The sequence below is a fragment of the Scyliorhinus torazame genome, chromosome 10 (genome assembly GCF_047496885.1).
Source record: "Scyliorhinus torazame isolate Kashiwa2021f chromosome 10, sScyTor2.1, whole genome shotgun sequence".
Lineage (NCBI taxonomy): Eukaryota > Metazoa > Chordata > Chondrichthyes > Carcharhiniformes > Scyliorhinidae > Scyliorhinus > Scyliorhinus torazame.
In genome coordinates, this window is record NC_092716.1 from 153,360,539 (window position 1) to 153,387,611 (window position 27,073).

The window sequence follows — 27,073 nt, forward strand, 5'->3', positions numbered from 1 at the left end:
AACTAGGTTCAACAGCTTGCATGCCTGCGCGCCAAGCAGGAAGGCTTTCAAGGAGCCCACATTTCAAAGGGAAGGATGGCTTTGCGTGACCTGTGCGTCACTTCAAGTTGGCATGAGCCGCTGGCAGCAATGGCATTGCCATTATAATTGAATAGCTGGCAGGCTGATGGCAGGATGGCTGGTTTGACAGGAAGGCTTTGGAGGTCAGACCGAGGCACCAGTGTCCAGGTGGAATCGTATTTGGGACCGGTTGACCATCAGGATGGCACACCACTCATTGTCTGGGTCGATGCTGAATACCGAGAGAGGCTGGATTCTTTGCTTCGGGGACACCCTGTTTTTTGGAACGATACCGACTCGAAAAGGCGCCTTCGGGTCCTCGGTGTCAATATCGGGTAGCAGGCCCGAATCGGGCTCGGTGACCGGTACATTCATGGCCCGGACATTCCTGCGAGGCTGCCTGGAGCGACGAGAGTTGGCAGGCTGAGCTGATCTGCATAAAGCAGCATAGTGGCCAAGTTTGCCACATCTCAGGCATCGTCGGGATTTGGATTGGATTGGATTTGTTTATTGTCACGTGTACCGAGGTACAGTGAAAAGTATTTTTCTGCGAGCAGCTCAACATATCATTAAGTACATGAGAAGAAAAGGGAATAAAAGAAAATACATAATAGGGCAACACAAGGTATACAATGTAACTACATAAGCACTGGCATCGGATGAAGCATACAGGGGTGTAGTGTCCATAAGAGGGTCATTTAGGAGTCTGGTGACAGTGGGGAAGAAGCTGTTTTTGAGTCTGTTTGTGCGTGTTCTCGGATTTCTGTATCTCCTGCCCGATGGAAGAAGTTGGAAGAGTGAGTAAACCGGGTGGGAGGGATCTTTGATTATGCTGCCCGCTTTCCTCAGGCAGCGGGAGGTGTAGATGGAGTCAATGGATGGGAGGCAGGTTCGTGTGATGGACTGGGCGGTGTTCACGACTCTCTGAAGTTTCTTGCGGTCCTGGACCGAGCAGTTGCCATACCAGGCTGTGATGCAGCCCGATAGGATGCTTTCTATGGTGCATCTGTAAAAGTTGGTAAGGGTACATGCCGAATTTCCTTAGTTTCCTGAGGAAGCATAGGCGCTGTTGTGCTTTCTTGGTGGTTGCGTCGATGTGGGTGGACCAGGACAGATTTTTGGAGATGTGCACCCCATGGAATTTGAAATTGTTAACCATCTCCACCTCGGCCCCGTTGATGCTGACAGGGGTGTGTACAGTACTTTGCTTCCTGAAGTCAATTACCAGCTCTTTAGTTTTGCTGGCATTGAGGGAGAGATTGTTGTCGCTACACCACTCCACTAGGTTCTCTATCTCCCTCCTGTATTCGGACTCATCGTCATTCGAGATCCGGCCCACTATGGTCGTATCGTCAGCAAACTTGTATATGGAGTTGGAACCATCCCCATTGGCAGGACATTGCCGCTTTAAGTGGGCGGAGCCACAGTTGCCGCACGTTGTAGCATCAGTACGTTCGCTGCGCCACCGCTCATGCGCGGTGCGGTCGTACGTGGTGCGCGCCTGCGCAGTACGTTCGTCGACGTCGCCATCCCCTCGTTCAGTGCGCAAAACCGCGGGAGTCCGCGAAAAGCGTGCAAAATGGCCTCCCTCATCCAGGCTGAGGCCCTGGAGTTGCTCGATTGCTTGGACCCGTTCTGCCTCGTGGGGACCTTGCCACGCCGTTTCAGCCGCTTGGATGTGGGAATACCGACTAGTGGCGTGTTCATGTAGCACGCAGGTCTCGATGGCAAGCTGCTTTACCTTGAGGAGCTGCTGGCGTAGGGGGTCCAACTGAACACCAAAAATGATCTGGTCGCGTATCATGGAGTTGGAGGTGGACCCGTAATTACAGGACTACGCAAGGATGCAGAGGTGGGTGAGAAAGGACTGGAAAGGTTCATCCTTACCCTGCAAACGCTGTTGGAATACATAGCGCTCAAAACTTTCATTCACCTCGATGTCGCAGTGACTGTCAAACTTAAGGAGGACCGTCTTGAATTTTGATTTATCTTCACCATCAGCAAAGGTGAGAGAATTGAAAATGTGGATGGCATGTTCCCCGGCCATGGATAGGCAGAGAGCGATCTTCCTGGTGTCTGAGGCAGCTTCCTGGTCTGTGGCTTCAAGGTAGAGCTGGAAGCGTTGTTTGAATATCTTCCAGTTGGCCCCTCGGTTATGGGTGATGCGGAGCGGCGGCGGCGGCGGGCGGGCGCTGTCCATTTTGCAGGATGGCTGTGTGCTGGTGGAAGGCAGATCACTTGTAGGTAGGTCTAAGAAGTTCTAACGACTTCCGGGTCACGGCGATGCGGAGCTAAGCCGCGCGAGTCGGCAGCTCCCGCAGAAACGGACTTTTGGGCCTGCTAACGGAGCCCCAACGGACCTGTAAAAAAAAAAAAACCCGTGGGGAAGAACGGAGGAAGCCCCCTACAGCCCTGCATGGACCGGACCCGCAGTGAAACGGCAAGGAAAGCGGCCCTGGAGCAGCGGGAGAAGAAAGAGGAAAAAAAACAAAATGGCGGCGCCCACAGACAGAGAGGAGATGAAAGAGTTCATCAAGTGCTGCTTCGAGGAGCTGCGTAAGGAGATGGTGGCGCCTATACTGGCAATGGTGGAAAAACTTGGAGCAACCCAGAAAGCCCAAGAGGTGAAGATTCAGGAGATCCAGGAAAACGTGAGTGAGAACGGCGACGAGCTCGTGGGCCTGGCGGAGAGAGTCGAGCGGCACGAGGCGCTGCACAGGACGTGGGCGGGAAGACTCGAAGACCTGGAGAACAGATCAAGGAGAAACAACTTGAGGATCCTGGGTCTCCCAGAAGGAATGGAGGGGGCCGATGCCGCGGCATATGTGGGCACAATGATCGGAACGCTGATGGGTGTGGAGGCCCCCCCGAGATTGCTGGAGCTGGATGGGGCGCACCGAGTGCTAGCGAGGAAGCCCAATGCAAAAGAGCCGCCAAGGGCGATGGTGGAGAGATTTCACCTGTTTACGGACAGAGAGAGGGTCCTGAAATGGGCCAAGAAGGAACGGAGCAGCAAGTGGGACAATGCGGAGATCAGAATATACCTGGACTGGAGCGCGGAGGTCGCTAAGCGGAGAGCGGGTTTCAACCGGGCCAAAGCGGTGCTGCACCGGAAAGGGGTGAAATTTGGAATGCTGCAGCCAGCGTGACTGTGGGTTACACATAATGGCCAACACCACGACTTTGAAACACCCGAAGAGGCGTGGACCTTTATATTAGCTGAAAAATTGGACTCTAATTGAGGGTTTGTGTGGGAGGGGGGTGTTTGAGGGGTGAAGTATGATGTTTGTTGTACATAGGGGGTCAACCACGCGCAGGAAAGGATATATGGGCTGGGGGAGAGGGACAAGGCCATGACAGGAGCAGCGCCATGGGGGGCGGGGCAGGCTTTGGGAAGCGCGGGGTTTTTCCCGTGCGCGGCAAAAAAAAAAAAAAAAAGGGCGGGAAGGGGACAAAGGAATGTACATTGATTGGGAGAGTCCCACACGGGGGGGTTAAAGGGATGGCGGGGGAAGCCAGGGTCAGCAGGTGTCAGCTGACTTACGGGATGGATATGGGGGGAGCAAAAAAGCTAGACGGGGATCTAGCGGGAGGGGGGGGGGGGGGAGGAAGGGTTGCTGCTGCACTGGCCGAAAGAGAACGGGACACAGAAGAGGTGGCTGGGACGGGGGTCCCCCAGCTGGGCGACTGGAGAGTGAGGGAGACGCGGACAAGGGACTGGCCCAGAAAAGGAGATGGATAGTCGGCGGGGGCGGGGGGTGAGTCCCTCCAATCCGGCTGATAACGTGGAACGTGAGGGGCCTGAATGGGCCGGTGAAGCGGGCTCGAGTGTTCGCGCACTTGAAGGGACTGAAGGCAGATGTGGCAATGCTCCAAGAGACACACCTGAAGGTGGCGGACCAGGTCAGGTTAAGAAAGGGATGTGTAGGACAGGTAATTTCACTCGGGATTGGACGCAAAAAACAGAGGGGTTGCAATTCTGGTGGGAAAGCATGTGTCATTTGAGGCCAAGACTATCGTAGCGGATAATGGAGGGAGATATGTGATGGTGAGCGGTAGGTTGCAAGGGACGTGGGTGGTGTTGGTAAATGTGTACGCCCCGAACTGGAATGATGCTGGATTCATGAAGCGCATGTTGGGCTGCATTCCGGACCTGGAGATAGGAGGACTAATAATGGGAGGGGACTTCAATACGGTGCTGGACCCAGCACTGGACCGCTCCAGATCAAGGACGGGAAGGAGGCCGGCGGCGGCCAAGGTACTTAGGGGGTTTATGGATCAGATGGGGGGAGTGGACCCATGGAGGTTTGCAAGACCGCAGGCCAGGGAATTTTCTTTTTTCTCCCACGTGCATAAGGCTTACTCCCGGATAGGTTTCTTTGTTCTGGGCAGGGTGCTCATCCCGAGTGGGGGGGATGGAGTATTCGGCCATAGCCGTTTCGGACCATGCCCCGCACTGGGTGGAACTGGAACTGGGAGAGGAGAGGGACCAACGCCCGCTGTGGCGGCTGGATGTGGGACTGCTGGCCGATGAGGTGGTGTGTGGGAAGGTGAGGGGGTGTATTGAAAGGTACTTGGAGGCCAACGACAACGGGGAGGTGCGAGTGGGGGTGGTATGGGAGCCGTTGAAGGCGGTGATCAGGGGAGAGCTGATCTCCATCAGGGCTCATAGGGAGAAGATAGAGGGAATGGAAAGGGAGAGGTTAGTGGGGGAGATCTTGCGGGTGGACAGGAGATACGCAGAGGCCCCGGAGGAAAGGTTACTTGGGGAAAGGCGACGGCTCCAGACGGAGTTTGACCTGCTGACCACGGGCAAGGCGGAGGCACAGTGGAGGAAGGCGCAAGGGGCGACTTACGAGTACGGGGAAAAGGCTAGTCGGATGCTGGCGCACCAGCTCCGTAAGAGGGCGGCAGCGAAGGAAATAGGGGGAATCAAAGATGGAAGGGGAGCCACGGTACGAAGTACAACGAAAATAAATAAGGTATTTAAGGACTTTTATGAAGAGCTGTACAGATCCCAGCCCCCAGGGGGGGGAAGGGGGGATGAGGCGATTCCTGGACCAGCTGGGGTTCCCGTGGGTGGAGGAGCAGGAGGCGGTTGGTTTGGGGGCACCAATTGGGCTGGAGGAGTTGAGTAAGGGTTTGGGGAGCATGCAGGCGGGGAAGGCCCCGGGGCCGGACGGGTTCCCGGTGGAATTCTACAGAAAATATGTGGACCTGCTGGCCCCGCTACTAGTGAGGACCTTCAACGAGGCAAGAGAGGAGGGAACCCTGCCCCAGACAATGTCGGAGGCGACAATCTCCCTGATCCTAAAGCGAGACAAGGATCCACTGCAATGTGGATCGTACAGGCCGATTCCACTCCTCAATGTGGATGCTAAGGTATTGGCGAAGATACTGGCCACTAGGATTGAGGACTGTGTCCCGGGGGTGATTCAAGAGGACCAAACGGGATTCGTAAAGGGCAGGCAGTTGAATACCAATGTGCGGCGGCTCTTAAACGTGATAACGATGACATTGGAGGAGGGAGAGGCGGAGATAGTGGCAGCTATGGACGCGGAAAAAGCCTTTGACCGAGTAGAGTGGGAGTACCTCTGGGAGGTACTGCGCAGGTTTGGGTTCGGGGGAGGGTTTATTAGATGGGTTAAGCTCCCTTACAGCGCCCCGGTGCAAAGGAACGAGCTTGGGGGCGTTGGTAACGGCACCGCTGCCGCTCTCGCCGACAAAATACACCACAAGCCCGGTGGTGGCAGCAACATTAAAGATCTGGGGCCAGTGGAGAAGACACAGGGGTGCAATGGGAGCATCGGTGTGGTCCCCGATCAGGGGTAACCACCGGTTTGCCCCGGGGAAGATGGACGGGGGGTTCCAAGGCTGGCATCGGGCGGGGATAAGAAGAATGGGGAACCTGTTCATTGACGGGACATTTGCGAGCGTAGTCACAAACCGGCGGAGGTCAGAGTACTTTCGGCTGTACCGAGGGACGAGACAGGGGTGCCCCCTGTCCCCCCTGTTGTTTGCATTGGCGATCGAACCCGTTGCCATATCACTTAGGGAGTCTCAGAAATGGAGGGGGATAGTCCACGGGGAAGAGGAGCATCGGGTATCGCTATATGCGGATGACCTGCTGCTATACGTGGCAGACCCAATGGAGGGGATGGTGGAGGTCATGCAGACTCTGAAGGAGTTTGGAGAGTTTTCGGGCTACAAGCTTAATGTGAAGAGTGAAGCGGAAGAGTGAAGAGGAAGAGTGAGCTTTTTGTATTACAGGCAGGGGACCAAGAAAGAGGGATAGGGGACCTGCCGCTGAGGAGGGTGGAGAGGAGTTTTCGGTATCTGGGGATCCAGATAGCCAGAAGTTGGGGGGCCCTACATAAATTGAATTTGACGAAGGTGGTGGAGCAAATGGAGGAGGATTTTAAAAGATGGGACATGCTCCCGTTCTCGTTGGCGGGTAGGGTGCAGTCGGTCAAAATGGTGGTCCTTCCGAGGTTTTTGTTCGTGTTTCAGTGCCTCCCCATCGTGATCACCAAGGGCTTTTTCAAGAGAGTAGGTAGGAGTATTATGGGGTATGTGTGTGCAAATAAGACCCCGAGGGTTAGGAGAGGGTTCTTGGAACGCAGCAGGGACCGAGGAGGGTTGGCTTTGCCAAACCTAGAGAGTTACTACTGGGCAGCAAATGTGGCGATGATCCGTAAGTGGGTTATGGAGGGAGAGGGGGCGGCATGGAAGAGGATGGAGATGGCGTAACCACCGGTTTGCCCCGGGGAAGATGGACGGGGGGTTCCAAGGCTGGCATCGGGCGGGGATAAGAAGAATGGGGAACCTGTTCATTGACGGGACATTTGCGAGTCTAGGGGCACTGGAGGAGAAATTTGAGTTACCCCCGGGAAATGCATTTAGATATATGCAGGTGAGGGCTTTTGTGAGGCGACAGGTGAGGGAATTTCCGTTGCTCCCGGCACAAGAAGTTCAAGATAGGGTGATCTCGGGGGTATGGGTCGGGGAGGGCAAGGTATCGGAAATATACCAAGATATGAAAGAAGAGGGGGAAGCGCTAGTAGGAGAACTGAAAGGTAAATGGGAGGAGGAGCTGGGGGAGGAGATTGAGGAAGGGCTATGGGCCGACGCCCTGGGTAGAGTTAATACCTCTTCCTCGTGTGCCAGGCTCAGTCTGATACAATTTAAGGTGGTTCACAGAGCGCATTTGACGAGGGCGAGGCTGAGTAGGTTCTTTGGGGTAGAGGATAGATGTGAAAGATGTTCAGGGAGCCCGGCGAACCATGTCCATATGTTTTGGTCATGCCCGGCATTGGAGGGGTTCTGGAGAGGAGTGGCGGGAGTAATATCCCAGGTGGTGAAAGTCCGGGTCAAGCCAAGCTGGGGGCTAGCAATATTTGGAGTAGTGGATGAGCCGGGAGTGCAGGAGGTGAAAGAGGCCGGAATTCTGGCCTTTGCGTCCCTAGTAGCCCGGCGAAGGGTCTTGCTATTGTGGAAGGAGGCGAAGCCCCCTAGCCTGGAGGCCTGGATTAATGACATGGCGCGGTTCATAAAATTGGAGAGAATTAAGTCTGCTTTGAGAGGGTCTGCACAGGGGTTTTACAGGCGGTGGTAACCGTTCCTAGATTATCTCGCGGAGCGTTAGAAGAAGGTCGATCAGCAGCAGCAGCAACCCTGGGGGGGGGGGGGGGGGACGAGAGACTGTCTGAGGGGATGAACGAGCGGGAGATAGCATGGAGGGTGAGGGGGAAAGGTATGCGCGGCCAAGAGCCAGTGTATAAAGCTATGTAAATATACCATCTTGCCTTGTATATATCTTGCTCAGGGAGAATTTGCGTTATTTTGTTACGGGGGGGGGGGTTAGTGTTTGTCAGGGGAAAAAATTGTGTTGTTAAAAAACCTTAATAAAAATATTTTTTTTAAAAAGAAGTTCTAACATTCCTCAACTCCTGGTACCATGATGTGTTGGGTGCTCTGGATCCGTGGAACACATACAGGCCACCAACACTTAAAATAGTACAACACTTGAACATACTTTCATTGTGGGTTAACACGATGTCAGATTAAACTAAAGACCTATGCCTGTCCTAACCAGTCTATGCACTCAGCACATGGTGAAGATCTGTGCTGTAAGCTCTGTCCTTCTGAGAGGCTGCATCCCGAATGAGCGGGAACTGGGGGGCTGGTTTAGCACATGGCTAAATCGCTGGCTTTGAAAGCAGACCAAGGCAGGCCAGCAGCACAGTTCAATTCCCGTACCAGCCTCCCCAAACAGGCGCTGGAATGTTGCGACTCGGGGCTTTTCACAGTAACTTCATTTGAAGCCTACTTGTGACAATCAGCGATTTTCATTTTTCATTTTCAACTCTGATGCCCTCTGTCTATATAGTGAGTGTGCTCTAACTGGTGATTGGCTGTGGTGTTGTGTGTGTTGATTGGTCTTGCGAATTTTGCCTGAACATTTGAAGGCAGATTAGCCTCAACGGAGAAAAGAAAACAACCACAGAAAAATGCCAGCAAACGGGAGGTCGAGGTCGAAGAGTTGGCAGAAGTGACGGAAAGGGCCATGAGCAGCAGGCAGATGAGCCGGCGGACTCACGAGGCAGTAGTTAAAAGGTTGATGGCGGCCCAAGGGAGCTTAAGGGGAAAAGTCAAGGACCAGGAAAGCAGGTCCTGATGACAGAATATTCGGATCGTGGATCTGCCAGAAAGAATCGAGGCTAGAGACCCGACGGACTACATCGCCCAAATACTCGGCAACCTAATCGGGAGAGACAGCTTCCCCAGTCCCCCAGAACTCGACAGGTCACACAGGTCGCTCAGGCCGAAACCCAAGGTGGGGGAGCAGCTGAGAGCGATCATCGCGAAGCTGCACCGATATCAGGGCCGGGAGAGAATCCTATGGTGGGCAAGACAGACTAGAGCGAGCACATTGGAAGGGCATAAAATCTGAGTTTACCAAGACATTGGGGCAGATCTGGCAAAACCAGGGCTGAGTTTAACCAGGCAAAGTCGGCCCTATACAAGAACGGGGTGCGATTTGGTATGCAGTTCCCAGCCAGGCTCTGGGTCACGTACCAGAACAAAGAGCACCACTTCACTACTCCGGCAGAGGCAAACAAATTTGTGCAGACCAACAGCCTGGACAAGGGACAGGTGAGGCAGCGATGAAGGTTGATCAGAGGAGGAGCGCTACAGAAATAGGGACTCATTGGACAGTTATCATGTTTGCATGGGACTGTATTGCCTCGTTCTGATCAGAAAATCAGGTCACAGGAAAGAGCGAGGACAGGGGAATGCAGGTATAGGCAGAGAAAGCGGGCAGTCAGTGGGCATATGTTAGGTGCTAGACCAGCCCGAGGAGGGGAGCCACCACACTAGGAGGGATAGCTAGCAAAGGAAGACAGACAGCAAGGGTGGCCACTTCGCACCTCGTGGCAGGGAGGGAGTACCTGGATGGGGAGAGGGACAGGGAGGGGGAAACAGCGAGGGGGCGACGCAGGGGGGGGGGGGGGGGGGAAAGAAACACGGAGGGAACAGGACTGGAAAAAGAATTGGTTCTCGAATTGGCTTCGGCAGGTAGGGAGCAACATGAAACAAGATGGCGCCGCAATCAGCCACTTTGGAGGGTCCCTGGGCACAGGTAGACCCCGGAGTGCAGGGGCGCACCCATGTGGCGTACACATAGTACAGTGTTTTTAAAACTTTTTTTCCCCGGGACCCACGTTTGTCAACTGGCCGATGTTCGGGACCAACGCCACATTTGCTTTCCCAGTGTATCCTGAGTCAAGGCAGTGTTTAGGACACTAAAGTTTTCTTGCCCTAGGCAAGGGATGGCAGGAAAGTCATCTATTTTTCCTGTTCGCACCCACTATGCTGTAGCTCCTGGTGCATTGAATTTATGCCAGAATTGAGTGAGGACACCATGAGGCATTTGCAGCTGAGATTGATGTCCTCCTATCTATGAAAGTTCACTGTCCAGGGCCACACGTGAGACGCAGGAGGTATTCCACCTTAATGAATCATTAATCCTTGGTGGAAGGAAATTTTGCGTATGATCCATGAATGGCCTATTTTCACTGGGTGCTCCCTGTTTTGGCCACCAAGTACTTACATGGTCGGTTGTAAAATCCAGGAATAAAAGACAACGATTCCCACGCAGCAAAGGAGTAGCCGCAGCTTTTTGCTGGGTATTTTCTCCATTGAGGATTTGGCCGCCTTGCCGGCGCCTCCGATGCCACAGCAAGAACCTGGGCAGGTCCTATCGAGCCTCATGCCTGTTAGGATCCCCTATTCTGCACCCCCCCCCCAAAAGACTCAAACTGGAGATTGAGAACATTCACCTTTTCAAAATCTAAATCTGGTAACCAGCGAGCAACACCGATATTCCTTTCCCCAGACCAGTCTAGGTTTTGCAATGTTTCAATTTTCACAAAGCAGCCCAACATCAGCTCCACACCCCTGCTTGTAGAAAACATTCTGTCCAATGCAAACCACCCGCTGCATCACGTTCACCAATACGCGGGGAACTTGCGCACAGAATTTGCGCCGTCCCTTCACGCCTGGCATGACCAGTGTATATTGCCCGTCAGAATTGCTTTTCAGAAGACCTTCCAATTATATAGATTAGAACAAAGCTCGTTCAAACCAAAAAGGAAACACGCTGTGAAAATGTTATTTTGTTCCAATCTGTTGCGAGTGACGCATGTTTTTTTTAAAAAAACTGCCACTGACGGAATAATTTGCTCACTGCCAGGCAAACCCGTGACCGGCGATCTAGTGAAAAATCAAATGGATCACTGACTGTCTGGTGAATTTGATATTCGGCCCCAATGTCTGTTCCAGCTGCAAGGACAAGGAAATGAAACATCTTCCTACCTGGCTCTCAATCAAAGATTCCTTTGCGCTTCCAGCAAAAATGCTAACACCGAGGAAATGTTGCTATGCTAACTGGCAGGGGAGGGGGGGGGGGGGGGGGGGGGGGGGGGTGAATGGTGCTGTTGGGAAGAGGACGGATTTTGAACACAGCTTTCATGTGCCAGCTCCGGCTGGAGTTGGGCGGTCGCTGAGAGAAACTTGGCAGGTAGCTGGATGCAAGGGCGCATGAGCGGGAGTGCTGGCGGGCGCGGCACATCACCTCTGCGCTTCGTATCCAGTTTATGGATTGTTAAACTCTTGTTCTTCCACGGGACCGGCTTCTCCCTATGAAATACAGAATTGTTACCGGCTGTGGGATCCGCGACCCTTCCGACACCCGCTCACGACCCACCCACGGGTCGCGACCCCCACTTTGAAAAACCCTGACATAGCTGGTGGCCATGTTGGGTGCCCCCTGGACAAGGAAAACCCTGGAGCACAGGGGCCCGCCATCATAGTGAGTGCGGTGACCGCGGCATTTTGGACGGCACCCTAAAAAAGGTATACCCCAGAGTGCTGGGGCACATCCACCAGATAAGTATAGCTGATCCCGCAAGAACTGGGAGACAGAAACCCTCCTTCAGGATTATCATCTGGAATGTCAGGGAACTTAACAGCCCAGTGAAAAGATCCTGAGTCTTCGCCCATTTACGAAGTCTGAAAGCTGTCATAATCTTCCGGCAGAAGATACACCTGAGGGGGAAGGACTGACTGCGCGTAAGAAAGGGCTGGGTGGGACAGACATACCATTCATGTTACGGGACAAGGGCTAGGGGAGTAGCCATACTGATTAGTAAGAGGACGAAGTTTACAGCGGCAAAGACGGTTTTGGACCAATGGGGATGGTACGTCATGGTCAGTCCTGGACGGAGCACCGATAGTTCTGTATGCTCCCAACTGGAATGACACGGACTTTATAAAGAACACCATGGCGGAAATCCCCGACATTGACATACACTAACTGATCATGAGGGGTGACTTCAACTGTGTACATGACCCTCTGACGGACTGATAAAACCCCAGAACGGGGAAAAAGACAGGCATGGCTAGGGAACTGAGAGCATTCTTGGAGGAGATGGGGGCGGTGGACCCATGGCGGTTTCTACAACCCGGTGAGAGGGAATTCTTGTTCTTTTCACCGGTGCACAAAGCATATTTAAGGGTAGACTTTTTTGCAGTGGGAAAATCGGTGCTTCCAGGAATAGTAGGAGCGGAATATTCCGCAATAGTCATCTCTGACCACGCTCCACATTACATGGATGTGAGGTTGGAGATGGGCCTCTTGGCCGACAAGGCCTTCTGCCAGAAAATATCACAGGCCATAGGCAAGTATGCCAGGGATGCCCGGCCAAGCACGTCCACATGTTCTGGGCTTACCCCAGACTTGTCGGGTTCTGGACAGACTTTTTCGAGGCAATGTCCAAGGTTATGGGAGTGAGGGTAGAGCCTTGCCCAAGTGTGGCGGTCTTTGGAGTATCAGACCAGCCAGAACTACACATGGGGAAGAGAGCCAACGCCCTTGCTTTTGCTTCCTTAATCACACACCGGAGAATCCTGCTCGGCTGGCGATCAGCAACACTACCGACAGCTGCAGACTAGCTGTCAGACCTGTCAGAACTTCTTCCACCTGGAGAAGATTAAGTACACCATCCGAGGGTCGGACAAGGGCTTCCACTAAGTGTGGCGGCTATTTGTCAGCCTGTTTCAAGACCTGTTCGAGGCCAACAGCGACTAGAGAAAGAGGGGGAGACGGGGGAGAGCAGACAAAAACGCATGCAACGAGGAGGAGCAAAGGGAGGAGGAGATGAGGAGGGAATCAAAGGGAGTCACAGAGAGAAACATGGGGGAAAAAGGGAAGAGGGGCGGGATCAGGAAACCCCACCCACCCGAACCCACAAGGTCAACAACAAAAAACACAGAAAAAAGGAGCGGAGTTCAGTAGTATGACAACCAGGGCGGAAGAGGGAGAATGTATGTTAAAAAGTATTACAACATGTAAATATCAGGTGCACTATTCGTTAAATTATTCTGTAAAAATTTTAAAATGCCAATAAAAATATTTTTGAAAAAATGAGGCAGGCAAATGGAATTTTCAAGGGGATTGGAATGCAAGAATAAGGCTTTCTACGATGGTAGACTTTGATAAAACAACACCTGGACCTGTGTTCAGTTTTGATCTCTGCATTTAAGGAAGGATATACTTGCATTGGAGATGGCACATAAAGGGTTACTAGATTGGTTCCAGGGAGGAGACGGTTGTCCTATGATGAGAGGCTAAGTAAATTGGGTCTATATTCTTTGGAGTAGAGGAGAGTGTTTCGCTACAGTTCCTCTGCAGGTTATTTTGTTTTTGCACCTATTTAAGGCACACAATATAAAAAGTTAAATTAATTATGCTAACAATGAAATATGTGAAATTTGTAGGGAACAGGATACACAATGATTGGCACATGCAACAGATAGGCTACAGTGTTTTTTTAGTGTTTACTGAGGGTTTGGATGGCCTTGCATGTCATAACAATGAAACTCAGGTTGCTCATCAATCCTACCTAATTAATCTGTCAGAAGCATGTTATGTGCTAGTCATGCACGCCTGCTTCTGTTATTTTTTAGAACATATAGGGCACAATTCTCTTGCTGCGTTGGGCTCAAACGAGAGCACAACGTGGCCGAAGAATCTCAGGAGAGCCCTCCAGCGGACCTCCCGATAGGCTCCGCGCCTTGTGAGATTTACCGAAGTCCCGCAAGACCTTGGAGTTGGAACTCCACCCAAAATGGGCGGGGCCAAATGCCACTCGCATAAGTAGGCCGTAAACCTACTTACGACCTACCTACCCAGGATCCACTGGCCTCCGTCAATTCTCCAGTCTCCCCAGGAAGGCTGCAGCCGGGCGCCGATCAGTGCTGGTTCACAACAACGTGGACCAGGTTGAATGGCACCGGGGGGGGGGTCTCCCGGGTCCTCGGAGACACCTAGGTGGTCAGAGTCAGTGCAGAATGGCGCCTTGGCCCTCCCCTGGAACATGGGCACCATGGCACTGCTCAGCTGATACCTTGGCACTGCCAAAGTGCCCGAATGGCACTGCCAAGTCATCAGGAGCATTGCCTGGGTGCCAGTAACAGGGTCAGGGGCCGAAGGGGGCCATGCCCATGAAATGAGGGTGGGAGAGTGCAGGGCAGGCAAGTAGGAGAGGTTGAAGGGGTGACGGGTGGGGGTCCTGGAAGGGAGGGGGTGCTGTAAGGGGGCCTGAAGAGGGGTACCCCATCGCAGGGTGTCCTCACTTTGGGGGGGGTGGGTTAAGCCCATATGTGTGGGGGGTGACATTGACCATGGGTGGGGGGGTGTGGGGGACCCATTAGCTCACTTAAAGAGCAGGGCACCCTTTCAAAACGGCGGCCCGATCTCGGAGTTCAGCTCCCCAGTGCTAAAAAAATTCAGAAGTGTGGGCTAAACCCATGAGAAACTCCCCAAGGCTCAAAAAAGTGACTAAGTGTCATTGAAATAGCGGTGGGGAACTCACTGGCAGAGCCGGCGGGATACTCCCGCCACAAATTAACTTAGAAAGTTTTGGGGAGAATCATGCCCATAATGTTAAAATTCATGGATCAATTTTGTTTCATTTTTATTGGCACTTGTCATTGGTAGCAAAGGGTGTTGCAAATGTTGTGACAATTGAGTGCATGTTCTAGTGGTGATTAAGAGCAGCTAATATTAATTGGGGAAAGGGTCGGACATATGTATAAGAACCAGCTTCCATCTGTGTAGGGGAGAAACTGTGTAGAAGGGAAAAAGTAGTCTTCACTTATGTTTTCCTGGGTTTGTCAATAAACCCAATGTTTAAGACAGATTGGCTCCAGCTTCTTCTTTTACCAGATGTTTGTTTCGCAGATTAACTAAAAGGAGTCATGGCAAACGGCTAAGTGTGTGGACTAGCACAATAAAATTATGTGATTTTAGATAAGCATCATTGTACTATGTGAATTAAACTGCAAGCAATGCTGGTGTAATACTCCACTGTAGTTTCAAGGGGAAATATACACCAGAGTTTTGTGACAGCGGATCTTGACAGGTTTACAATGTCATCTAATCCCAAAAGTACATCATGGCCTCAACATGCTTCACAACATTACCCATTTTTAAATATAGAATTTTCTTAAAACCTTAAGTTCTGATGCTTTCCTGCAGGTGCTTTAACACAATTCATAAATCTTGTTACTTCTAATTACCACTGAGTATTTCTGGATGTCTTAATTTCATACGACAAAATATTTTTGCACAAAAGTAAAACATTTTGCTTTAAAATCATGAAAGTTAAACATCACTAATTCTTTATGCCCACACTGTTGTATGATTTTAAAAACAATAAAATTCACAATACATGCATCAAACTACAAAGGGAATGCACAAAATCGAAAACAGCAAACCATTTTGATACACAAGACAAGCATGACAAGTGGAAATGGTTACTAAATCGTGTCTCTACATGGATGCTGTGCAGATGCAGGTAACACGGTTTACATTAAAATAATGGAGCATTTACTGCAACCACAGGCATCTAGACTTAAAATAAATGGTAAGTCAGAAAAATGAAACAGTGATTTACAAATCCTGCAAGTCACTGAAAACCTTTTAGAAAAAATGGGTTCATACTTATTTTGACCCTAATAAAAAATGACCTATTTATTATTTTATAAAACATCCAGTAAGACAGGATCTAATTTCACATCAAATGAATAGAATTTCCTTCAATCTATAACTCGCAACCAGAACATTTAAAAAATAAGTTACACAACATGAAACAATAAATATTCTCGGTACTCTTAGGTTCAATATTTACTTCTTTAGCATTGTCTACATTACACATACAATTTGATGCGACATTCTTACACCTACAATTAAATCTGACTCCAAATATTTGCATGCAAGATATCTAGTTAGTTTCTTTTTTAATTAATTTAGAAAAGTAAAGAACTGAGATAAATATTTAAAGGCCGAATCCACTTTTAAAGGGTATTATGATATTAAATGTCATTTGCAGCTTTCAAAATACATATATTCCTCCATTATTAAATAGATGTATTAGAAAATTTCTTGATGCTCAGTATTCCCTGAGGAAGGTATTTGCTGCCTGTTGAAATGCAATGAACGGGGTGAAGTTGGTAACATTTGGGTGATATTTACAAACTAAACTTGCTATAGAAAATAAAATGTTGTAATTTCAAGTCAAACTATTCTCTTAATGACTTGATATTTGTTAGTTGCCACCAATCATCTTCTCCAGCACTGAAAATTAACTATTAAAAATGGGGAGCCTCTTTCCTTCAGTACCATTTTAAAGATGATAGAACTTTGAGTATTTAGATGAGGAAAAGTAAGACTGGTTTACACCAAGGCTGAACACACAAGTCCATCTGCCTTATTCCCTGGTCAATGCTTTTTCTGCTGCTAATTCCAACAGGATAAGTAATTGCAATGACAATTAATAAGACAAGCAGCTGTCATTTAACAGCTTATTCAGCTTCACATTCTGTAGTTTGGCCATTCTATATATGCCATTCAATGGCACCAAGAGAATAAACATGGCTCCAATTATGTGACTAATGCCGAAATTGGCAACGTTCACCATCATTACACACAGAAACCAACAGGGATTTCTGGCATTTGAACATGCAGTCAAACGTGGAAATCCAGAAATTGCTGTCAGTGATTTCTTGTTTTTATGTCCTCCACAGGATGAGTTGTTGGAAGTCCCCATAAATGGAAATCTTTAGAAATCAGTTGGCTATATTGTGAGCTTCCACTTCTTAAGCTCTAATCGCACTTTTAAAAAAACCTCAAAACATTATGCCTTGTTGAATGAGGCGTAACTATTTCTAATGCCGTACAAAGTCATAATTGTGAATGAACAACCTCTGTGGTCCAGTAAAAACAATTTTATATGTGTCGACGTCAAATTTCTCCATTATGATAAAAATTCCAGGTGCTTTTAATATCATTTTAAAATTTTTATTTATGATATTTTGGCTTCTACCTTAACAACATATGTAATGTTCCCATCTTTATCTCACCCTGCAAAAAGGATTAAAAACAAAGGATTATTAGTACATTTTATTTCCCGATTTTCTGTTTGGGAGAATTTTTCAAAATGATTGGCTGTTTAGCTAGCGATGATATCACTGTTTCTGGAAAGCAAAGATCCCCTATCGTAGGTGCCAGACTCAAATTAATATTAAAAAGGTGAAATCTGCTCCAAATAGGTTGTTAGATCTTTGAACAGCATTCTTTGAAGTCAACAGGGAGCTTTGGCACTTCACCACCAGTCACAAAATCTGGGCCGGTGATTACACGGTTATTGTGCTATTCTACTATTCCTACTATAACATGTTCCTTTCCTACTATAACATGTGAATATGTGTTAAACTTTGTTTCAGTAACCAACGATGATAAAATGGTTTTATACAACTGCAGTAAGAACAGACGGCTCCTAACACAATATTCTAAATTAATTATTTGTCAATAATGTTAAATTACGAGGCTCAGTCACAGTTCATCTTAACCCAAATAGTAGGGTTTTCACTGGAATATTTAGGAGACTTATTTAATTCCCAAACTATTCAGGTCCCAGCTCTGCATAAGCTATATAGCTATATAGTTAGCAAGTGCAGGTCCAAATTATGCAAAGGGCTCAGTTATAATTGGATTTTATGTCAAGAAGACACTAAGTATTTTTAAAGGTTTGAGGCACCAATTTCCCATCATCTTTCCTACTTGGCAATCCCTCCTTAATTACATTCAGTGGGCTAGACAGGAGCCCCATTCATCAGCTGACACTAAGGTTAAGGTTCTGTGTTTTGTTTAGACCTGCAATCACTAGAAATATAATTTCACAGCTTCCAGTGACCATAGATCCAACATGAAGCTGCCCAGAATATTACACATTATTAATCTCATTCTGAAAGGCCATAAAAATGACAAGTGTGTAAATATCACGCTGGTGGCGGTCAGAGTGACTAAATTTAAGGTATGTAATATTGTTCAAATGGAGATGGAGAAGATCCCTTACTCTGCACCTGATATATACATTTTCTGACCTATAAGCGATTGACAGAGAGTGAAAAATGTGGGAAAACTGTCCCATTATCTATCTCAGTAATTTTTTTAATCGTTTAAGAAATGAAACTAATAATTAAAATACACTATTTAGTGACTTATTCTATAATAGCATTTCTGAATAGTCTAAAGTATCAGAGATTTAGCCCCACTCTCTGTGGAACGAATAATAAAGGTACATTTATTAAATTTTGTTATGTAGAATAACAATAGTTGTTATTTAATATAAATCTGGCAGTAAGCTTTGAGTTTAAAATACTTCTTGAATTTGACAAATAACCTCCCAAATAAAAGAATTATGGATTATTTTATATTATACGTGTGGATTGGATGTGACCATTTCATTTGCAGTGAACCGTTCTGAAGCTGGTAATTTTTACTGCATGCACAATCCCAAGGATAATATCCCTTAAAAAGTATTCCCTCACACCAAATGTTTCACACTATTTGCAACAAAATCACTAATACTGCTGTAAAAAAGTTAAATTTAATTTTCTACCTTTGCAAACAAAGCAGCTCCCTTTTATACTGTACAGAAATAGGCTGCCATATACCACTTCTGCAAAGAGCATGAAGCAGCCTTCTGCCATACCAAAAACAAACATAATAAAACCATTAGACTATCTTATATTTACAATAAAAATAACTGATAAAGCACTGGAAAAAACAAGAGACACAATGGTATGTGGTGGTCCAGGCTGGTCCCACTATGAGTCAGGCCTGCATGAGCCATTTGCTTTCTGGACTTTAATTACAAGCCTTAACTTTTCATTATAGTTTTCCAGAAACAGAACACATTTTATATCCTTCCACAAACTGCCCTAGTTACATAAGAAATGGTCATTTTAACAGCTTTCTATAACTGCAGAAGCTTTCAAATAAAAGCTGTACCTTTCCTGTACAATAAATATTGTAACACTTATTAAAAACAAAAGTAACATATTGGCAGTGCCAACAGTCTCCTATCCCTAAGATACATAGCATTGATTTTTCAACAGCACAATTTAGCTATTAAAAAAAACTTACTGTTTAGAAACGACAATCTTAATAGCCAGTGATCAATACAAGGTTTAGTCTCAGGGGCAACCGTATAGCATATTAACATACCTGAATCAGGCAATATAACACAACAGGAAATAATGCAAGCATCTCATTTTGGATCGAGTCCAGAGCCTATGTTAAGTTTTTACCAAAGGGCATCCATGAGACTTTAACGAATCACCATTTCCATTGCATTATGATTTCTAGTTTTATAAATTTAAAATTTATGCAACTGATATTCTACAAATAAAAGTTGCAAGATATTTTGTTGAATACCCACACAATCTAGCACCAATGCCTAACATTATTCGATCACACTGTACTTTAATATGCTTCAAAAACCAGTACCACAATGGTTCTGGGGTGGGTCATTTTCAATGTGTAAACAAAGACTCTCAGCAAAAACATGTTTATACCAATTTTGAATTATGATTCCTATTATTCCTATCCACCAAAAACAGAAATCATTTGTTGTAAAAATTACATATTGTAACAGTGCTAATTCACCAAATTGGTAAATCCTGCTATCGATCCCACCTGATTCTTATTTTTATTGTATAAAGCACTTACCAGTTAGGAGACTTCTGTCCACAGTGTCCTGTGTAGTTGCATGGAGACGTTTCATGTAATCATCACTATACCAAATTCTCAGCCTCTCTCCGGGGCGAATGTCTCTACACACTCGGAAATAAATCTTCTCATCGTGCTGAAACGCCATGAGGTTCTGTTCATTTTCTTCTCTTGATATAACTACATACCTACAACAGAATAATACTTCTAAAAACTGCAATCAGTGCTTCTAGAATATATACTCTCAACATAATTAAAATTGATGTCTGAGCTCTGAATTCTTGACCAATTGGGTGGAATTTCAATCTCAATTGAAGACATTTTTAAATTTGGCTTTCTTTTTGGCTGCAAGGTTTGCTCACTTCAGCCAGAATGAGGAAGGTGCTTTGTTGTGAAATAAAATGTGTATTTACTGGTGGAGGAATTGAACAGCCGCATTAGCTACATCTAAGGAACGGACTAGAATTCTACTAATAAGTTGCTAAAGTAAGGAAGTCCCTACTATTCTTCTATCTTGGCTCATAATTTATAACAATCACAGCATTTTATTCCTGGTAATGATCTAAAGAAGAAACTTGCATTGTTAGGATTCAGGTTGAAATCCTCTTCTCTCCCCTCTTGTTATAAATACAGAGTTCATAAGATTGTTTTTTTTGCGACCGTCTCTTTAATTTGTGGTAAAATTAAGGAATTAAATAGTCATGCGACCTAGCGTTTAGGAGCAGGAGTAGGCCATTTGGCCCTTTTCCACAATATGATTAGATCTGTTCTGAATTCTGCACAACAGGTTTGGGTGGCTTGGTTGTTAAAGGGGAATCCAAGTTGTCTTACTGGGAAGAAGATGCAGATATTCACATCAGTAGACATGGCTAACCAGGACTCTTTCCGTTCTTACCACCAGCCTTTGATGTATGTTGGAAGCATTTACTACTTTTTGAATGCATCTTCCTTGGTCATAAAGCCCTGGAATCGGACTTGAACCTGGAGGTTCCAGCCAGAGGCAGGGACTTTACTCACTACGCCACAAGACCACCCTTTCAACAGTTGAAGGCAATAGCAGAAAAGTTGGAAATAGATTTAAAGGTAGGTGCTAAAAACAGAAACTGTAGAGATATTGGTTCAACATTTGAATCTTGGGGAGAAAAGACTAATGCAGATAAAATGCATGTCTAGTTTGTCAGCATTTAGTTAGGAATTAAGCAAAAGGTGTTAGAGAAAGAAACATAAATTAAAAGACTTGAATCCAAAAGTGATAAGAAAGAAAGAGAAAAAGGAAGGGAAATGCAGAACATGAACTTTGGTTTCTAAGGGAAAGAGAAAAGGAAAAATTAGAAAGGGAAAATGTTGAATTCCAGAAAGGAAAGAAAGCAAGGGAATTTGATCTCAACAGAATAAGCTTTTGATTACGCAAACAAGGAGTAGCGGGGGATTTGATGGTGAGTCAATTTTAACCCCTCATTTGATTTTTTTAAAAATTTGTTCATGGGATGTGGGCATCGCTGGCTGGGCCAGTATTTATTGCCCATCCCCGAGGGCATTTAAGAGTCAGCCACTTGCTATGGGTCTGGAGTCACATGTCGGCCGGACCAGGTAAGGATGACAGATTTCCTTCCCTAAAAGGACATTAGTGAACCAGATGGGTTTTTACAACTATCGACATAGGTTTCATGGTCATCATTAGACTTTGAATTCCAGATTTTTATGGCGAGATTCAAACGCAGTTACCCCATTGCCTTTGTAAAGAACATTTGCTCAGTGGTTAAATTCAATGAGGAAGGAATTGCTATGTATTTGTATAATTTGAGGAAATTGCTTCAATGACCTAGAGAAATTTGGATAATTCTATTATAAAGTGTTTGGTAGGGAAAGCATCGGCGGTTTACATATGAACATGCAAATTAGGAGCAGGCCATTCAACTCCTCAAGCCTTCTCTGCCATGGCTGATCTTTTTGTTTCGAGTTCCACATTCTCATCTACGCCCAATTTATTCAACCTTTGCAAATGAACGGTCTGCAGATTATGATATGCTTAAGACTGATGTGCTTAATGCGTAAGAATTAGTTCCAGAAGTTTATAAGCTAAAGTTTAGAAATCTGAGGAAAAGACAGAATCAGACTTTTGTGGATCTTGCTAGAGAGAAAGAAACAGTATTTGATAGACGGTATGGCAAGATTTTGAAAACATTAGAGGTACTGTTCATGGAAGAATTTAAAAACATTATCCCTTTCAGGAATAAGATCCCACCTAAAAGACTATAAAGCTTCTAATAGAAGAAAAACTGCTGTTGCTTTCTCTTTCGGAGTCTTAGCCACCCAGCCCATTAGGCCTGGCTCCTTGACTCTCATCATAACCCCATGTGCCCCACAGGCACCTCACCCCAGATTGCATTGTCAAACAGCACTGAAAGCAGACTCACACAATACAGACAGCAGACTTACTGAGCACTGGAAGCAGAAAGCAGACTCCAGGACCACCAACCGCGACCCCCACCCCACCCTCCGGTTTCCTCCCACAGTCCAAAGATGTGCAGGCTAGGTGGATTGACCATTCTAAATTGCCCCTTAGTGTCCAACAATTAGGTGAGGTTATGGGGTTACAGGGATAGGGCAGGGGAGTGGGCCTCGGTAGGGTCTTCCTTCAGAGGGTTGGTGCAGACTCGATGGGCCAGATTGTCTCCTTCTGTACTGTAGGGATTCTATGATTCTAAGAGAGGACATGTGAAGGCAGATTACTGCAGGTTAAAACCCATAAAATACATTTGTGTGAATACATGGGTTGAGCACAGAAATGTTCTACCAGTAGGTGGTGCTGGTGACAAACTGTAGCTTCAAGAATATTTACTATTGGCAAAAATCAAAAAGATTTTGTATTTACAGTGAGGTCTCCAGATCTTTTTCTAGTAAATAAGGGAAACAAATAGATAATCCAAGAGACATGGAGACAGCTAAATTGCTGATGGCAGTAGGTGACGCAAAACTCCCTTGAAAAGGTATGCTATTTAGGAATGTATTGATTAAGGGTATTAATGGGTGTTGTTGAATCAGTTCATGGCATAACGTTAATTTAAAACATGATTTAACTTCTGGCATTCTAACTGTGGGAACGGTGTTAGTGAAAATGCCTAGTAATGGTGTTGATTTCATACTAGGGAATGACTTCGCTGGAGATAAAGTCCTGCCGTATCCAATGACATCAGAAAACTCCAGTTAATTCGTAAAAGTTGAAAATGTATCAAATACCTCATGCTGTACCGAATTCATTGGCTACCTGTACTCCTAGTGTGAAAATTATAGTTCCAAACAAAAGCTATGTCTAAAGCATCAAAACCTCAGACTTCTGAAATTAAAAAAACACTGAATCCTCAGACTTATTCATTCAGAAGCTAGATCGTGACATAGGAAACCAGATGTCAATGATTTTGATAAATACGAGATTAATTTACAGAATGCAACATTACAAATGTCTACCTCCTCTCGAACCAATACCCAGTCTCACAGAAGTCTCTCTTTACACTCTTTTGAGAAAACAAAAATTAATAAATCAGAAATGATAGCCCCTAGTGGGATACTGTAACAAAAAAATCAACATTTCAAAGGAAACTTAGCTAACTGAACCAAAATGTCATTACCGAGGGGGTGGAGGGCGGTGATAATGCACCCAGCCCTGTAGTGCCCACCGGTGCCGGAAGGCCTGAAGCATGCCGATGGACACCGTGTGCTTCCTTCCAAGGCCATCCAGCTGCGAATGTAGCCACGGTAGAGGGGCAGACAGTGTGAATCGGACAACCCCCTTGACTGCTTCTGTCTGGACCTGTTAATGGCCAATTTGGCCAGGCCCAAGGGCAGGCTTATGTGCCTCCGCACTGGGTGACCGAAGATCAGGAGTGTGTGTTGAAGTGCAAGTCTCTCTTTACACTCTTTTGATTTCAACAAAAAAAAAATTGATAAATCAAACAAAAATGAGAGGCAGTGTTCGCTATTTCTACTCATTTACTGTAAACCAAAAACAATAAATAAAGCAAAAGTCAATAAATGTGAGGGAGTGACAGTCCCTGGTGAGGTAACTCCTACTATACTATTTTTGATTAGGCCCTCTATTTATATACTTCCAGCCTGGCAGTGCCACGGTAGCACTGCTACAGTGCCAGGCTGGCAGTGCCAAGGTGACAGCGGGAATGCCAGAGTACCACCCCACTCAGAGCCAGCCGACCAGGCGGTCTCGGATGGTCTGGGAGGAGCCCCCCCCGAGGTGCCATTACGCCTGGTCTATGTTTGTGTGAACCCGTGCTAAAGAGCGCCATGGTGCGATCTCCCAGGCACAGGTGTTCGTTCCTGGGCCTTGGGAGAATTGGGCGGTAACATATTTGAATGATCCTAATGGCTCATTTAAGTATGTTAATCTGGATCTCGTCCAGCGACAGCGAGATCCAGATCGCGATGTCTCACAAGCGTTTCAAGCGTCACGAATCTTACAAGATTTAACGGCCTCGTCCTTTCACCGAATCGGGCGCGACGAGGCCGTTCAATCGTGCTCAACATCTAGAGTAATGTGCACAGTTTTTGGTTCCGTTATTGAAGAAAGAATACAAGAGTGTTTGAAGCTGTTCAGAGAAGGTTCACTTGACTGATAGCTGGAATGGGAGGATTATCTTACCAGGGAAGGTTGGATAGGCTGGGCCTGTGACCATTGGAGTATAAAAGATTGAATGGTTATCTTATTGAAACATACAAGATCCTGAGTGGGCTTGAAAGTGTGGATGCTGAAAGGGTGTTTTGCCATGTAGGAGAGACAAGAATTAGGGAACACAGATTAAAAATAAGGGCTCTCCCATTTAAGGCAAAGAAGAAATGTTTTCTCTCAGAGGGACGTGAATCTTTGAAATTCTCTTCCCCAGAGAGCAGTGGAGGCAGGGTCAATGGATATTTTTATGGCAGAGGTATAAAGATTCTTGACTAACAGAGGAGTCAAGGTTATTTGGGGGTGGGATCAGATCAAATCTTATTGAATGGCAGAGCAGGCTTGAGGGGCCGAATGGCCTACTCCTGCTCCTAATTCATGCATTCAAATAACTGCTCATCGACATAGAATTCATAGAATTTACAGTGCAGAAGGAGGCCATTCAGCCCATCGAGTCTGCACCGGCTCTTGGAAAGAGCACCCTACCCAAGGTCAACACCTCCACCCTATCCCCATAACCCAGTAACCCCACCCAACACTAAGGGCAATTTTGGGACACTAAGGGCAATTTAGCATGGCCAATCCACCTAATCTGCACATCTTTGGACTGTGGAAGGAAATCCACGCACACACGGGGAGGATGTGCAGACTCCGCACAGACAGTGACCCAAGCCGGAATCGAACCTGGGACCCTGTAGCTGTGAAGCAATTGTGCTATCCACAATGCTACCGTGCTACCATGACCGTACAGAGGAAAGCGGAACCATAACCATGTGTTTAAACTGGAGAACAATTCACTTGTTTGACTGGCTGAGATTTTCCTTACCAACAGAGACAATGGGCGAAATTCTCCGAAAACGGCGCGATGTCCGCCGACTAGAGCCCAAAACGGCGCAAATCAGTCGGGCATCGCGCCGCCCCAAAGGTGGGGAATGCTCCGCAAATTTGGGGGCCGAGCCCCAACCTTAAGGGGCTAGGTCGGCGCCGGACGAATTCCCGCCCCGCCAGCTGGCGGAAAAGGCCTTTTGTGCCCCGCCAGCTGGCGCGGAAATGACATCTCCGGGCGGCGCGGGAGCGTCAGCGGCCGCTGACGGCATTCCCGCGCATGCGCAGTGGAGGGAGTCTCTTCTGCCTCCGCCATGGTGGAGACCATGGCGGAGGCGGAAGGGAAAGATTGCCCCCACTGCACAGGCCCACCCGCGGATCGGTGGGCCCCGATCGCGGGCCAGGCCACTGTGGGGGCACCCCCCCGGAGCCAGATCGCCCCGCGCCCCCCCCCAGGACCCCGGAGCCCGCCCGCGCCGCCTTGTCCCGCTGGTAAGATAGGTGGTTTAATTTAAGCCGGCGGGACAGGCATTTTAGCGGCGGGACTTCGGCCCATCCGGGCCGGAGAATCGCGCGGGGGGGCCCCGACAACCGGCGCGGCGCGATTCCCGCCCCCGCTTAATCTCCGGTGCCGGAGACTTCGGCAACCAGCGGGGGCGGGATTCACGCCAGCCCCCGGCGATTCTCCGACCCGGCGGGGGGGGTCGGAGAATCTTGCCCCCCCAAAAAAACCTACAACCATGAAAGAGAACAGAGTTCCTGAGTTAAAGCCTGAGCAAAGTAGTGCAGAGACTGTGTTTAAAAGTCAACAACCTTTGTGGATATAATGTCGGATTCTAAATTAGCCACGTCTCAATTTACAACTTACAAGGAAGGAAATTCAAAAATCACAGCGACTGTCAATAAATAAGTGTGGCTTTTGACAGTTGCCCAGACTGAACCAATTGTGTCATCTTTTTAATCAAGGATGCCACAAAACTTTACAAACTGTGCAAAGTGAGATGGGTGGTATTTTAATAATAATAATCATTATTATTGTCACAAGTAGGCTTACATTAACACTGCAATGTTATATTTTGATGGTGAGATCATTTTAATGACAATTGCATTCGTTACAAATTCAAAGTTTATCAGATAGTTATGTTTTGGGACTGTCTCTTCAACTTAGGGTAAATGCAGGAATGAATGGAATCATGTGACCTGTTCTGAATGGGTGGTTTAGTAGATGAATTTTGAGGGGGAAGTAGCTGCAAGATATCCACATCAGTAGACAATGGCAAAAGTAGTTGTATTAATTTTGGTTGACTGTTTGGCTGCAGGTCTCACAGACAGATGTTGGGAATGTCTGGTCTTGTAAATAGTTATATTTTAAACAGTCTATATAATTTCACGATAGAATTGAGTTGGTGGTGTAAAATATATATAATTAGCATATCTACCTTGATACAGGGCCCATATGATTTACATTCTGCAAGAATCTGAGAGAGAGAGAGAGAGAATGAATAGAAATAGAGGGCGGGATTCTCCGACCCCGTGCCGGCGACCGGAGAATCGGTGCCAATGGCGCGCGGCGCCAGTCAGGAGCCGCTCAAAGCGCGGCCCTCGGTGATTCTCCACGCTCGACAGGTCGAAAGCCCGCCGAGTTTGGCCGAGTCTCGCCGGCGGCGTTCGCGTTTGGTCCTACCCGGCGGGACCTCAGCGTTCATGCTGCGGGGGCCGTCCTGGTGTGGGGGAGGGGGGATCCAACTCCGGGGGTGGCCTCCACGGTGGCCAAGCCCGTGATCGGGGCCTACCGATCGGCGGGCTTATCCCCGGGGGGGGCCTATGTTTCTCTGCGCCGGGCCCCTGTAGGGCTCCGCCATGTTGCCCCG

The 27,073-nt window shown here is 47.4% G+C and overlaps 1 protein-coding gene across 4 annotated transcripts in view; it reads right to left on the reverse strand.

Moving 5' to 3' along the window:
* The window catches only part of prdm11 (PR domain containing 11), a 202,059-nt gene that overhangs the window by 117,656 nt on the left and 57,330 nt on the right, over positions 1-27,073 (reverse strand). For all 4 annotated transcript variants that reach the window (XM_072518836.1, XM_072518834.1, XM_072518833.1 and 1 more), the window contains exon 6: positions 19,700-19,887. In XM_072518836.1, coding sequence (XP_072374937.1) covers positions 19,700-19,887 — 188 coding nt within the window. The remainder of the gene's footprint in view (positions 1-19,699; positions 19,888-27,073) is intronic.